Source organism: Salvelinus alpinus, chromosome 3 (assembly GCF_045679555.1).
Source record: "Salvelinus alpinus chromosome 3, SLU_Salpinus.1, whole genome shotgun sequence".
Taxonomy (NCBI): Eukaryota; Metazoa; Chordata; class Actinopteri; order Salmoniformes; family Salmonidae; genus Salvelinus; species Salvelinus alpinus.
In genome coordinates this window covers 30,047,753-30,063,963 of record NC_092088.1, presented here as the reverse complement: position 1 = coordinate 30,063,963, position 16,211 = coordinate 30,047,753, and the positions used below count along the sequence as shown (strand labels likewise).

The 16,211-nt window shown below is 42.7% G+C and overlaps 1 protein-coding gene across 1 annotated transcript in view; it reads left to right on the top strand.

Moving 5' to 3' along the window:
* The window catches only part of LOC139570539 (speckle-type POZ protein-like), a 36,430-nt gene extending 21,231 nt beyond the window's left edge, over positions 1–15,199 (top strand). The window contains exons 2-10 of the mRNA XM_071392485.1: positions 6,958–7,151; positions 7,269–7,390; positions 7,641–7,792; positions 8,746–8,873; positions 9,755–9,932; positions 10,051–10,106; positions 10,969–11,091; positions 14,634–14,776; positions 14,916–15,199. Coding sequence (XP_071248586.1) covers positions 7,074–7,151; positions 7,269–7,390; positions 7,641–7,792; positions 8,746–8,873; positions 9,755–9,932; positions 10,051–10,106; positions 10,969–11,091; positions 14,634–14,776; positions 14,916–15,060 — 1,125 coding nt within the window. The 5' untranslated portion in view covers positions 6,958–7,073 and the 3' untranslated portion in view covers positions 15,061–15,199. The remainder of the gene's footprint in view (positions 1–6,957; positions 7,152–7,268; positions 7,391–7,640; positions 7,793–8,745; positions 8,874–9,754; positions 9,933–10,050; positions 10,107–10,968; positions 11,092–14,633; positions 14,777–14,915) is intronic.
* The last annotated feature ends 1,012 nt before the right edge of the window (positions 15,200–16,211 follow it).

The following is a 16,211-nucleotide window of genomic DNA, read 5'->3' as shown; positions in this document are numbered from 1 at the left end:
AAAGCTGAAATGAATCATTCTCTCTCTACTATTATTCTGACATTTCACATTCTTTAAATAAAGTGGTGATCCTATCTGACCTAAAACAGGGAATTTTTACTAGGATTAAATGCCAGGAATTGTGAAAAACTGAGCTGAAATGTATTTGGCTAAGGTGTATGTAAACCTCCGACTTCAACTGTATATACGTACCAGTTAGAAGTTTGGACACACTTACTCATTCAAGTTTTTTTTGTTTTTTTTAACTATTTTCTACATTGTAGAATAATAGTGAAGACTTCAAAATTATCTAAATAACACATATGTAGTCATGTAGTAACCAAAAAAGGCTTAAACATCAACATATATTTTAGATTCTTCAAAGTAGACTCCCTTTGCGTTTGACAGCTTTGCACAATCTTTATCTGGAATGCTTTTCCAACAGTCTTGAAGGAGTTCCAACATATGCTGAGCACTTGTTGGCTGCTTTTTGGGGGCGGCAGGTGGCGTAGTGGTTAGAGCGTTGAGCCTGTAACCGAAAGGTTGCTGGATCGAGTCCCCTAGCTGACAAGGTAAAAATCTGTCATTCTGCCCCTGAACAAAGCACTGTTCCCCGGTAGGCTGTCATTTGTAATATGAATTTGTTCTTAACTGACTTGCCTATTTAAATGAAGGTTAAATATATATATATTTTTTAAACTCTGTGGTCCAACTCATCCCAAACCATCTCAATTGGGTTGAGGTCGGGTGATTGTGGAGGCCATGCCCTCTGACGCAGCACTCCATCACTCTCCTTCTTGGTGAAATAGCTCTTACACAGCCTGGAGGTGTGTTTTGGGTCATTGTCCTGTTGAAAAACAAATGATAGTACCAATAAGCGCTGTATCATCCAGGCTGTATCACAACCAGCTGTGATTGGGAGTCGCATATGGCGGCGCACAATTGGCCCAGCGTCGTCCGGGTTTGGTCGGTGTAGGCTGTCATTGTAAATAAGAATTTGTTCTTAACTGACTTGCCTAGGTAAATAACTGTTAAAAAAATTCAAAAATGTAAACGCGCACACTAGATGTGATGGCGTATCGCTGCAGAATGCTGTGGTAGCCATGCTGGTTAAGTGTGCCTTAATTTAAATATATCGCCGACAGTGTCACCAGCAAAGCAACCCCACACCATCACACCACCACCTCCATGCATCACGGTGGAAACCACACATGTGGAGATCATCAGTTCAACTACTCTGCTTCTCAAGAAGACACAGAGTAGGTTATTTCCACCAGTTTAATCACAAAGGACAGATTTCCACCGGTCTAATGTCCATTGCTTGTGGTTCTTGGCCCAAGCAAGTTTTTTTGTATTGGTGTCCTTTAGTGGTGGTTTCTTTGCAGCAATTCAGCCATGAAGGCCTGATTCACGCATTCTCCCCTGAACAGTTGATGTTATGATGTGTCTGGTACTTGAACTCTGAAGCATTTATTTGGGCTGCAATTTCTGAGGCTGGTAATTCTAATGAACTTATCCTTTGCAGCAGAGGGAACTCAGTGTCTTCCTTTCCTGTTGCGGTCCTCATGAGGGTCAGTTTCATCATAGCGCTTGTTGGTTTTTGTGACTGCTTTTGTGACTGCTCTTGAAATGTTCTGTATTGACTGACCCTCATGTCTTAAAGTAATGATGGACTGTCGTTTCCCTTTGCTTATTTGAGCTGTTCTTGCCATAATATGGACTGTCTTTTACCAAATAGGGCTATCTTCTGTATACCACCCCTACCTTGTCAAGACATCACTGATTGGCTCAAACACATTAAGGAAAGAAATTCCACAAATTAACTTTTAACAAGGCACACCTGTTAATTGAAATGCATTCCAGGTGACTACCTCAAAACTGGTTGAGAGAATGCCAAGAGTGTGCAAAGCTGTCATCAAGGCAAAGGGTGGCTATATATACACACAGTACCAGTCAAAGGTTAGGACACACCTACTCATTCAAGGGTTTTTATAAATGTTTTACTATAAAGTGTTGCAGGTGTGTGCCTTTCCAAATCATGTCCAATCAATTGAATCTACCACAGGTGGACGTACAAGTTTTGGAAACATCTCAAGGATGATCAATGGAAACAGGATGCACCTGAGCTCAATTTTGAGTCTCATAGCAAAGGGTCTGAATGCTTAGGTAAATAAGGTTTTTTATTTTAATACATTTGCAAACCTTTCTTAAAAACCTGTTCGCTTTGTCATTATGGGGTATTGTGTGTAGAATGAGGATATATTTTTGAAATCCATTTTAGAATAAGGCTGTAATGTAACAAAATGTGGAGAACGGGTCTGAATACCTGGCACCATCCCTACGGTGAAGCATGGTGGTAGCAGCATCATGCTGTGGGGATTTTTTTCAGCGGCAGGGACTGGGAGACTAGGCAGGATTGGGGCAAAGATGAATGGAGCAAAGTACAGAGAGATCTGGGATGAAAACCTGCTTCACTCCATGCAGGAGTGGCTTCGGGGCAAGTCTCAAAGTCCTTCAGTGGCCCAGCCAGAGACTGGACTTGAACCCCATCAAACATCTCTGAAGAGACCTGAAAAAAGCTGTGCAGCAGCGCTCCCCATCCAACCTGACAGCTTTAGAGGATTTACAGAGAAGAATGGGAGAAACTTCCCAAATGCAGGTGTGCCATGCTTGTAGCGTCATCCCCAAGAAGACTCGAGGCTGTAATCGCTGCAAAAGGTGCTTCAACAAAGTACTGATTAACCTCTCTTGGGTACGTGAGACGTTAGCGTCCCACCTCTTTAACAGCCAGTGAAAACTGCTGGGCGCCAAATTCAAATACAGAAATACTCATTATAAAAATTCAGATAACAAAACATATTTTACATAGGTTTAAAGATTAACTTTTTGTGAATCCAACCACAGTGTCAGATTTTTAAAATGCTTTACGGCGAAAGCATACCTTACGATTATTTGAGAACATAGCTCACTAGACAAATCATTACAAACAGTAACCAGCCAAGTAGAACAGTTACACAAGTCAGAAATAGAGATAAAATTAATCCCTTTGATGATCTTCATATGGTTGCACTCAGCAGACATTCATTTACTCAATAAATGTTCCTTTTTATCGATAAAGTCTCTTTATATCCAAAAACCGCTGTTTCGTTTTCTTCAGTAATCCACAGGCTCAAACGCAGTCAAAACAGGCAGACCAAAAAATCCAAATTGTATCCGTAAAGTTCATAGAAACATGTCAACGATGTTTATATTCAATCCTCAGGTTGTTTTTAGCCTAAATAATCGATAATATTTCAACCGGACAATAACGTCGTCAATTTAAAAGGTAAACAAGAAACGCACTCTCTCGGTCTCGCGCATGAAAAAGCTCTGTGACACTTTAGGGTCCACTCATTCAGACTGCTCTTACTTCCTCATTATTCAGAATACAAGCCTGAAACAATTTCTAAAGACTGTTGACATCTAGTGGAAGGCATAGAAACTGCAATTTACATTTACATTTAAGTCATTTAGCAGACGCTCTTATCCAGAGCGACTTACAAATTGGTGCATTCACCTTATGATATCCAGTGGAACAACCACTTTACAATAGTGCATCTAACTCTTTTAAGGGGGGGGGGGGGTTAGAAGGATTACTTTATCCTATCCTAGGTATTCCTTAAAGAGGTGGGGTTTCAGGTGTCTCCGGAAGGTGGTGATTGACTCCGCTGACCTGGCGTCGTGAGGGAGTTTGTTCCACCATTGGGGTGCCAGAGCAGCGAACAGTTTTGACTGGGCTGAGCGGGAACTGGACCTCCTCAGAGGTAGGGAGGCGAGCAGGCCAGAGGTGGATGAACGCAGTGCCCTTGTTTGGGTGTAGGGCCTGATCAGAGCCTGAAGGTACGGAGGTGCCGTTCCCCTCACAGCTCCGTAGGCAAGCACCATGGTCTTGTAGCGGATGCGAGCTTCAACTGGAAGCCAGTGGAGAGAGCGGAGGAGCGGGGTGACGTGAGAGAACTTGGGAAAGTTGAACACCAGACGGGCTGCGGCGTTCTGGATGAGTTGTAGAAATTTTAACTCAAATTTGAGTCCTAAGTCAATGGATACTGTAATGGCATTGAATAGAAAACTACAAAACCAAAAAAACAACTTCCTGAATGGATTTTTCTCAGGTTTTCGCCTGCCAAATCAGTTCTGTTATACTCAGACACTATTTTAACAGTTTTGGAAACTTTAAAGTGTTTTCTATCCAAATCTACCAGTTATATGCATATCATATCTTCTGGGCCCAAGAAGCAGGCAGTAATTTGGGCATGCATTTCATCCAAAATGTTGAATGCTGCCACCTACCCTAGAGAAGTTAAAGGGTCTGAATGCTTGTGATATTTAAGTAATTTTTTTATAAATTAAACTTTTTCTAAAAACCTGTTTTTGCTTTGTCATTATGGGGTATTGTGTGTAGATTGAGAGTAAAAAACAATGTAATACATTTTAGAATAAGGCTGTAACCTACCTGGAAAATGTCAAGGGATCTGAATACTTTCTGAAAGGACTGTACGCGGATGGCTTTGATTGACGGGTGCTTTTACGGGGGTGTGCATGTGTGAGTTTGCTGATTCTCTCTCTAGGACTATGTTCTATGGAGGTACATTTGTGTCTTTTTGTCAATAGCAAAACTTTTCTTTTCAATCAAAAATAATTGTTCTGAAAGCAAAAAACGATGCTTCAAAGTAAAAAAAAATAATAATAATTTGCAATCAAATATTTTGTAATAGAGCAATAAACTGTATGCATTTTATTCCCAAAAAATGTTTCAAACAAAAAATGTATTTGAAAACAAAACTCCAATTTAATTTCGCTATCAACCACGCTCCATTTTGGCTAGGCTGCCCCCTTTGCTTGCAGTGCTTTTTTGTTGTTGCTTTTAAAAAAAATAATTAAACACTCGTTCTTCGTGTGCACTTTTGACCCAACAGCTGTGGGCGGGCTTTAGTGGGAGGTGTGGATGATGCTTCTCCATTGGTCAGCCATTATTTGAGTGTCAATTTGGCTACAACCAATACTGTTCAGCCTTTCTTTCCGACGCAAAGGAAGTCATAGCGGACACATACGAGAAGGACTGTGTGATGATGGCATCTCAGGTAAACAGCACTGGGTGTTCTTCCGTCCATCTTCTACATAGCTAGAAGTTAGCTCCTGCGATTCAGTGTCGGTTCTGAACATTTTCTAAATTTCTACATCTGGTAGGCCTACATTATGATCAAATAGCCACAGTAGCCTAATTGGCCACTGTTAAAACAGTACATTTAAAGCTGGTACAGCCTCTGTGTTCACAGTAAACGCACGCCGGAAGTTGCACAGAATTTGCACAACATTCAAGTTTGTGCTCTTTAGACAGCAACATTTTTTGGGGGAAAATGCTCTACACTGCTGTACAATGTGACTATTTTACTCGCATATGCGCTTAAATATTTTGCTGTGGGACCTGGAATTTTATTTGGGAGCACTAGTGCACCTAGAAAAATGTACGATTCTTGCTTTAATATCGCAAATATGTTTTATTCTGTTCCTAAATTTCTTGGTGCGCCAACATCTTTCAACTTAGTCGCACACGTGCTCCATGACAATTCTTTGACATAGGCTTTGAATCCTAGGAAAATACAAACAAGATATTTGGTTTACTTGTCCTGTTGCGATACCATGGACACATAACTACCTTGTATTTAGATAGCTAGCTTGCTGTTGCTAGCTAATTTGTCCTGGGATATATACTTCTAAAAGCCAATGAGGAGATTGGAGAGACAGGACTTGCAGCGCGTCCACAAATAGAATCCACTTTAGCACCTGGCAATTTTAGCACCTGGCAACGCAGACGCTCGTGAGCAGTGTGGGTGCAATGATTGAATAACATGTATGTGTACATATATTTTGCAACGCTCGCTCATGCAACGCTACCTGTGTGGTCAGCATGTAATGCTCTTGTAGCTGAATGGAAGCAAGTCCCCGCAGCAAGGTTCTAACATCTAATGTAAAGCCTTCCCAGAAGAGTGATGGCTGTTATAGCAGCAAATGGGGGACCAACTCCATATTAATGCCCATGATTTTGGAATGAGATGTTCGACAAGCAGGTGTCCACATACCTTTGGTCATGTAGTGTATACTGTCAGACTGCTTAGAAAACACGGTCAATTTGTTAGCAAGGCTAATTGTCCATCATTTCTCATCCAATGAGCAGTAAGCCAACAAACTGTTTGTGTGGCTCGCTAGCGCTTGGGAGGTCTACAATCTGTCGGCAGCGAATTCCACACAGGAGTAGCTCTCCCTGGTTTATTTACAGTTCATTTTGAGACTTAATTTTCATTGTGGAGGTTATTGATCCTGGAGTGGCCCGGCCATGGGCATCAATCGTCCGCTGTCCCCAAAGGGTCATGGACAATTTATCCAGCCTGAATCATGGTCCGCACTGGCAATCTCTAGGCGTGCAGCACTGCCTCATACAGAGTTAGGGAGAATTAATTGAAATTATATTGAGTTTACATGAGTCTAGACCAGCGTTTCCCAAACTCTTGTCTTCGGGACCCCAAGGGGTGCCCGTTTTTTGTTTTTTTCCCTTAACATTACACAGTTAATTCAAATGATTAAGTCTTGATGATTAGTTGATTTATTAAAATCATCTGTGTAGTGTTTGGGCAAAAACTAAAACGTGTTTGGAAAACCCTGGTCTAGACTAATGAGATATGGGCAGCATCTATCCTTGTTGGGCGTTGTATGGAGGATGTTGCATGGTGGTTAGGCTTCTGGTGAGGTCAATCAATTGCATATTTTTCAGACTGCTGACTTGGGAGCGCTAGCCTGGGCTAGATGGGAAAGTGGTCTATATAATTCAGGAATTAAAAAAGAAACATGAAATGGATAATTTTCTATTTACATAAGGCTGTGTCAGGAGTTGGAACATGTTCGTTTGAAAGTCCTGCTCAGACCTGTCCCCTGTCTTTTCAGGGCACAAATTGTTACCGCCTGAGGTTTGTCGACACATCTTAGACTCTGGAGTGATTCTGGACCTCTGAAAGAACAGATTCTCCCACACTCCGCCACGACCTGCTGCCACCCTGGCGATGTCAAGAGTCCCGAGTCCCCCTCCCCCTGCGGAAATGTCCAGCGGGCCTGTGGCGGAGAGCTGGTGCTACACTCAGGTAAGGGATGGGTGTAAGTGTGGGGTTGGGGATTAGAATAATTATTTTCTCAGGAGGTCAGAGCACGCATCTCTTCATTATATTGCCTCCCATCTCTGACGGCGTTCCCCCCCACAGATCAAAGTGGTAAAATTCTCCTACATGTGGACCATCAACAACTTCAGCTTCTGTCGCGAGGAGATGGGCGAGGTCATTAAGAGCTCCACCTTCTCCTCAGGAGCCAATGACAAGCTCAAATGGTGCGTGGTGGATAAGATTTTTCTTTACATGTTTCAAGATGTTGTATTTGTTATGAAAGACCATCAAAATTCGACACAATGACTAAGGCATTATCACCAGATGTTGTTGCTTGGAGAGTTAGCAATGGCACCAGTGCAACTTTTGCTGCTAGCAGCCCAACTCTTGTGTCAATGGTAGCTAACCGCTTTGATGAGAGTGCTGTGTTTAACTGTTGAATATTGACTGTTTCCTCGCTCATAATTCTAACAGGTGTCTGCGGGTGAACCCTAAAGGGCTGGATGAGGAGAGCAAAGACTACCTTTCCCTCTACTTGCTCCTGGTTAGCTGTCCCAAGGCTGAGGTGCGTGCCAAGTTCAAGTTCTCCATCCTCAACGCCAAGGGAGAGGAGACCAAAGCCATGGGTGAGTGGGGTTAGCAGTAGCCACTCTGATGGAGAGCTTTGAGAAATGTAAAGAATAGGATGGGTGTGCCGAGTACTCGGATAAAACAAGTGTTGTAACATATATGGAACATTTTCCAGATACAATTGTGATACAAGTCTTTTTGTGATTGGAAAAAAGTAATTTCAGCTGCCAGCACGCATCTTTCTCAAGTCGCATCTTTCTCAAGAGATGCTGCATGCTCTTAATGACTCACTTGGATAGTTCAGCTGTCTAAAAAAGAAATGGGTAGGCTGTATGTTGATGCTGCTGCTACGATTGGATAGAGCGCAGCTGTAACGCTCTTCAGCTCCTCATTGCATGACAGTTTCTTCAGTCAGTTCTCCTCGCACGTTTTGCTCTGGTCATTTAGATTGTTGCTGCCAGCTGTTTATATGATAAAAAATAAGTGGGCGAGGATGTAGGAAAAAAGATGAAACCATGATGTGCATGCTGAGTGACAGCAAACATGCCTGCTGCAAGTTCTGAGAACACACACACCTCCGCTGTGCCTGGAGCTTTTTGTGGTCTATGAACATGCAAAGAGATTATTAGGTAGGTCTAGGCTATTGCCAAGAACCATTTTGAAGCACTTACGTTTACGAGTATACGATACGATTACAAATACGAGTATGGCCAGATCGGCAAACCCCTATAGAATAGTATGCTTGAACATTTTTGTCATTGGTCTCTCTTGTCTGCATTGCAATTCAGCGTTTAGCTGCAAATGTGTACATCATGAAATAAACTAAAGTAGATTTGCAAATTGTTTAAGTATTATCAAGACAACCTTTAGCGGGTCAAATCAGCTCACCGGCCAGATTTGGCTCATCGGCCGCGTGCCTGTTGAAAACCCTTACTCTAGTTCAACACATGAGTCTATGTATAAATAGAAGTGTTTCTCACAAACGTTTCCTCTCTCCTTGGCTCTGCAGAAAGCCAGAGAGCATATCGGTTTGTCCAGGGGAAGGACTGGGGCTTTAAGAAGTTCATCCGCCGAGACTTCCTGTTGGACGAGGCCAACGGTCTTCTGCCTGACGACAAGCTCACCTTGTTTTGTGAGGTAAGACTCCATTCCACTAAATGAGACAGGCTTAAAAGGGGAAATTTTCCTGTCAAATCAATTAATCATCTTTAGACATTAGGCTATTTTTTCAGGTCTGAAAACATCTGACAAACTTTGATTTTGTAGTGAAATGTTCCTTTAAACAAGAAGATGGGGAAAATTCAAGAGTGTACAGACTGTCCTTTGTGTTCATTTCAGGTGGCCTGGTTTACATTCCCCCTGTATCTCAGCTATTCATGTCTCTGAGGTTGGGTGGGCTGCTGCGGTTGTCATTGTTTTAAATGATTTAGTTGTTTTTGGGGGTTGATGTGGTTGTCTTTGTTTCATTGGAGCACATTGGAAGGCTTAGTTAATATAAATGTCTCTTTTTGATGGGATCCGTTTGATCGTTGGGCAATGCGTCTATCATAGTCCAAAACTATTCTAGAATATTGGACTTTTGGCTTTCATACTTTTAGATTTCTCAGTGCAGCTCAAGCTATTTTTCCAGCTGTTAACAGGACTCTTACCGGAGCCATGTCTGTTGGGAATTGTGGGGAGGTGCATGTTCGGGCTGTGCGTCCCCCACAGATGGTGGTGTCAGAGCCGCATAGATATGTCACAATGGGACTCCGGACTATCGCTTCTCATCATCTGTGGACTTGCTGATTTATGCTTAAGGCCGTATGTATTTAGACAGAGCAGCTTTAGTGGCTTCACATTGTTGTGACCAGGTTGGTTTGGTGGGCTTACTCTCTGGCTGCGTTTAGACAGGCAGGCAGGCAAATTCTGTTTTTTTTCTCACAAATTGGTCTTCAGATCTGATATCAAAAGACCAAATAGCGGAAAAAAGATTACAATTGGTCTGCCTGTCTAAACGCGGCCTCTGTTTTCTCAAGGTGAGTGTGGTGCAGGACTCTGTGAACATCTCGGGTCAGAACACCATGAACATGGTGAAGGTGCCTGACTGCAGACTGGCTGATGAGCTGGGCGGGCTGTGGGAGAACTCGCGCTTCACCGACTGCTCCCTGTGTGTGGCCGGGCAGGAGTTCCAGGCCCACAAAGCCATATTAGCAGGTACAGACAGAACACACACACACACACATTCATAAAATGCAGACGCCTCCAATTTCTATTGAGGCCCAGTGGCATGATCTAATCTTTTAATCTAAATAAATATTTGTATTTTCCTCAGCACGCTCGCCTGTCTTCAGTGCCATGTTTGAGCATGAGATGGAGGAGAGCAAAAAGGTGAGTCGGGCCCCTTTCCTCAATCTTCCTTCACTTGGATCCTCTTAACATGTTTGTACGTCTAAAAATATATACCTGGCTTTATTTAGCCAGGTAAATCATCCTCTTTTATAATATTGACTTCAAAGTCATGTTTTTTGTTCTTGGCTTAAAACATTTCTGTAAAAAATGGTTGTTTCACTATTTTATTCCCAATCTGCTGGTGTAATGGCATAATTTAACAGAATGCAGATACTTATAGTATCTGCAGCGACTTACTGTCAGTTCATAGTGAAAGGTGTTTCGTAGACCATTCTATTGCACAAGGCTGTTTGACGAAACCCAACAATAGGGTTTCTAAAATAAAATCATCTCAAAGCAGGCCAATCCCAGGAATTGCGTTTCTTATCCTTTGTGTGCTTGCAACAATAAGAAATTAAATTGTGTGAGATGCCTCAACCATTCTGAAATCCTTTTCAGAAAACAAGGCCATTTTTCAGTCATGGAGCAAGGTTTATTATTATTATTTTTTTTCAAATTGAACTTTTTTGAAACCCGAAAGAAATGGTCCACCTTTTACAATTTCAGACACACAATGGTCAATGAACAGCGATGAGGGGGAAGACGCCGAAATCTATTTTCTCTTTGATGTTTTAGTTGTGTTTCCTATTTTGTAATTGAAAGGGCAGCTCTCAAAGTTCCCCACAAAAACATGTATCATGCACATGTTGTACGTTATTCCACTTCGGCTTCCTCTCACGTGGATCAATATTAAACTACTAAAAATGTGCAATTTACATGTATCGAATCTCTCTCTGGCTTTCTCCTTCCCCCTTTCTCTGCCTCACCGTTTTTCTCTCACCTGCTCTCTCCACCTCTCTAGAACCGAGTGGAGATCAACGACGTGGAGCCAGAGGTCTTCAAGGAGATGATGTGTTTCATCTACACAGACAAGGCCCCCAACTTGGACAAGATGGCTGACGACCTTCTAGCAGCCGCTGACAAGGTAGGGTGAAGTTGACCCTTGACCAGTGTTCCCATTCTTGGTCCTGGGGGATCCTAAGGGGCGCACGTTTTTTAGTTTTTGCCCTAGCACTACACAGCGGATTCAAATAACCAACTCATTATTAAGCTTTTATTATATGAATCCACTGTGTATTGCTAGGGCAAAAACTAAATGCGCAGCTGATCCTAGATCTGTACCTAGGGGAAACTTCACCCCGTAGCGACAAGGAAGCATCAAAGTTCATTGGTCACGTACACAGTTTAGCAGATGTTATAGCGTGTGCAGCAAAATGATTATATTACTAGCACCTATCAATGCAGTAAAATGTCAAGACAGGTACACAAATAATCAACTAAATAAAACAACAAAAGAAAGAACAACAACTCAAATGTCGGAACGAGTCCAATTAACAACCCGAATAGCACTAACAGTAATCCAAATGCAATCTACACCAGATGCATTTACACAAGATGTACTAGGAATTAAATGTACAGCAGTAGATACAGTGGATTAGTAAACTCAAGAATTCAGAATATAATTCAATATGTGGTGTGTGTGTGTAAACAGTGTAACTAAAATGCAATTTACAGTAGTAGAAATATTAGAATGAGCTATGTGAAGAATACAGCATATAAATACACTACAAACCCCTATAGCAAAATGGATAGAATTGCAGGGTGTTGGGTTATTTGTTTCATTCCATTCTTCCAACCTACAAAATGCATTTCTGAACTGGTTCGAACAACAACAAAAAGTACCGGTTTGTATAGTTCCTTTCTGTTCCTTTAACAAAAATTTTTTTTTTACATTAGCTCAACATTAAATTACTTCACCGGGGATAGAGCAGCTTGCTATGGAGCGGGCAAACTATAGTTGTTTTAGCCTAGGCGTGGGCGCTATCGGCTGCCTAGGCTATAGTTGTTTACATGCGCAATGGACAACCAAGTGTAGGGCGTGAGTTGCGACTGGAATTTTGCGGGTTGCGAGAGAGGGTGGAGAAGGAGTAGGAGGCTTGGCTTGAAGCGCTGGAGATCTTATGACATACATTATCTTAATTAGGCCCACAGAATTATACTTACGGAGGAGCGGCTTCTATGGGGGAAGATATACTTTTTGAATATCTTTGAACTTCCGAGAGTTGGACTAGAGCTAACAAGCTTGTGTGTGTGCAGAGCGGAACCCGAATTAAAAACACGTCTTTCCTTTTTATAGTTAATAAATTCAATGTGAAATGTGAAAACTATAGTATCCTTAACTAGCATTGAAAAAGATAATCCACGTTGCCTACACATGCACACAAAGATTTTCAACTGACAGGCAGACACTGGAATACCTTTCTGAGTGACAGAGTGAGGGCTTTGTTATAGGAGCCTTGTTGTGTGTTTTGTGGGACTGAAAAAAATGTCCGGAATGTGAAAGAACATTAACCGGTTCTCATGCTTTTAAAATAACTGTTTGTTTCCGGAACAATATAGATATCACTTTCGTTTCTGATTTAGTTATTTTCCGGTCGTCTGTTCCTTCTGTCCCAACCTCTGCTTTTGACCATCCACTGCAGCCCTGTTGATGTGGATGAGGGCATGCTCTCTCGGTCTCCTTTAGTCAACAATCAGCTCCTTCGTATTGTTGACATTGACGGAGAGGTTATTTTCCTGGCACCACTCTGCCAAGGCACTCGCCTCCTTCCTGTAGGCTGTCTTGTTGTTGTTGGTAGTCAGGCCTACCACTGTTGTCATCAACAAACTTGAGATGTGCATGGCCACGCAGTCATGGGTGAACAGGGAGTGTAGGAGGGGACTGAGCACACACCCCGGTGTTGTTGTTTACCTTCACCACTTGGGGTTGGCCCATCAGGAAGTCCAGGACCCAGTTGCACAGGAAGGGCTTCAGACCCAGGGCCCTGAGCTTAGTGATGAGCTTGGAGTGCACTATGGTGTTGAAGGCTGAGCTGTAGTAATTTACGAACAGCATTCTTACATAGGTAATCCTCTTGTCCAGGTGGGAGAGCAGTGCGATGGCGTTTACTTCATCAGTGGATCTGTTGGGGCGGTATGCAAATTGTGGTGTCATGTAAAAAAATTAGAGTGGTCTTCGGTAGAGCCCACTGTAGCAACGTTTCACAATGGAAAACGAAACTGTATTTTTTTCTGGGGACAAGTTCACGGTCGTTTTCATGAAGACACACAGAAAATGAATTCAAGTGTTTCTTATTGTACAAATGCTGATAGCCCCTCCGGTTTTCTTCTGTTTGCATATGAATCGGGCAGTTCCTCACCGTTTCAAAATATTCCTTCCAACAATGTCCTTGAAATGCCTCCCCCTTCTTCTTCCCCCTCAATAACACTAATACATTGAAGGATATGTTTCAAACCTGATGTTTATAAAGACGTGAAATGTACAGTGTACCCCATTTATATAAAATTACGCAATTGGGCTGAATCTACTCTTGAAACAGGGCTTGACATTCAGGTAAATTTGCCAGTATACTGGGCCAGTGCCAACTCAAAGCATAATTTACATTTTATCTTTAGTTTTCTGTCTGAGTATGTAGCCTATAGCCTATAATGACCTACCCTCCATACTCAAATAGTTACAATTTAACTTGTCAATATCATATTAACATAGATTGTTTGGAGGGTAAAAAGGGTGTTATTGTTAGTGATTTTGAACAGTCAGCAGTCTATTGTTGTAGGGCACTATAAAATCGTATCTTTTGCTAAATTCATGGAACAATAAAAAATAAACATTTAGGAGGTGTAGTTGTCCTTAAATTCAATTGTGCACCTAGCAAGAGACCATTGTTTGGCTAGCTGTATTTCTGTACTGTGTTTTTGTACTGTACGCCAATGCACTAAAAGTGTAGGCTACATGTGACGGCAGAGTTTGCAAAACCAATACCCCAAGATTGGTAGTAGTATCATTCTGCCAGGTAGGCCTACTTTGCAGTAAACATTTAATTGGGAAGATTTGTTGGGAAAGCCTTAAGAAATGTTCATTCAAATGGAGAATGATGACTGAATTGCGCATCGTAAAGACTCACCCAAGACTTCAGACCAAACTTTTTGAATTCTGTGAGCTGCTCCACGCGACAACCAGTTAAGAGCTGCACTCTCTGGCTACCTGACGGATTATTCCGCTCAAACTAGGTTATGTGTGCGGCGCGAGTGTGATAAAGAATCTACTTAACGAACTAATGGCTTCAGGAATTCGTCTTTTTTTCCTATCAATTATTTAGCCTCGATTGAAAATTGCATTATTACAAAACAAAGTGTTACAAGCCCAGGCGGCCTCTGACACGGATGATGAACTGCTCTGGAGGGTTGTCGAGCCCTGTACAATACCCGTGAAAGGTTCTAATGGAAAGATTGTGTCTGTAAAAACCCTATGCCTCCACCTGAGCACATTGCCTGTCACTTAGAAGAACAATTTTCATAGAAGATACATTTTTCCTTAGTGTTTTGTTTGTCCTCGTTTTCATGTTCCTTCTCTCCCTAACCCACCTCATCCATCTGTGTCTCTGTCTGTCTCTCTGTGCGTCTCAGTATGCTCTTGAGAGGCTGAAGGTGATGTGTGAGGATGCGCTGTGCACCAGTCTGTCTGTGGAGAACGCTGCAGAGATCCTCATCCTGGCAGACCTGCACAGCGCCGACCAGCTCAAAACACAGGCTGTGGACTTCATCAACTAGTGAGTTAACTACTGTGTGTGTTCGGGGGTGCACAACGAGCTAGCAGTCTCCTATACCAGTGTTTCTTAATCTTGTTCCAGGGTACCCAGTGCACATTTTAGTTTTTGAAATTGTCCCCCCCCCTCTCTCTCTCTCTAGCCATGCTGCCGAGGTTATGGAGACGGCGGGCTGGAAGTCCATGGTGGCGTCCCATCCTCACCTGGTGGCCGAAGCCTACCGCTCACTGGCCTCGGCCCAGTACCCCTTCCTGGGACCGCCCCGGAAACGCCTCAAACAGTCTTAACACACATACCACCACCCGCCCTCCTCGCACGCACAGGGGAAATCCCTCCCCACCACAGTTAACGCCTCTCCCTCAACCCCTCCGTCCCATATCTGAACCTGCTGTATTTGTCTTCTGAGATAGAGGGGGGAAAATGGAGGAGAGGGCCAACAGTCAGGATAAGAAGGGGATGTTTTGTTTACAATGAGCTGCTAGGCTACGCTAAAAACCCTCTTTCTCCTCAGCTCTGGCTTAATGAGGTCGGTGTTTGTTGTAAACCCGTAACCACAAGAAGGCCTGCGTCCTTCGATGACATGCAGTCTACCAACTGCATAGGAGATTGGGGGGGAAGAAATTGACAAATCCAACCAAGCCCACAAGAAACACTCTTTCGAACATGGAGGATACAAGAGGACGAGAGCAAAGTGGAGTGGCGCATAGCAAGGCCTTCACTACACATGTGTAGATTAGCTTTGTCTGTCCCTTTCTCTGTTCTCATTGGTTGACAACCATAGGCGCAGGTGTCAATCGAAAAAAGGGCGAAAAGGGCCTATTTGATAGACTGGTTAAGTAGAGGCAGCATGAAGGAATGGGCCTGTTTACCAGGATGACCTAGGAGCCCAGGGCCAAGGGCCTGTTCAAAGACTGGAAACCCTGTTTTTAAAGTAGTGGGGAAAATGTTGCACTAATGTTACAGGTCAGCCCTTTGTCAAATGCCGCTGCAGCTGCAGTGATACAGAGTACTGTAGTAGAGAAGCACACATAACGCAAGCTTAGTGGGCGAAACCGTTGGACCGCCAAGGACAAATACCCTTTAACCTTCAAGCTAGCGATGGGTCATTTTGACCCCTGAGGCATATTTTTTATCATAGCCCAGAGATGGTTTATTAAATTCTTTAAATTTTTCATGACTTTGTCAATCAACTTGTTCTTAATAAATCTAAATCATTGTTTAGTGTTTCTGTATCAATGTGGACTCTTAAAAAAAATTATACTGCTTTGGAGTCATTTTTTAAAAACAAGTTAGCCATACCATCAGAGGGTGGAGGGAGACCTGTATCTGTGATTTTGACCAGATAGACAGATCATTTGCAGAAATGCTGTATACAGGTGACTGCCAAAATAAAGGAACCGCCAACATAACGTGTCTTAATAGGGTGTCAAGACAGGTA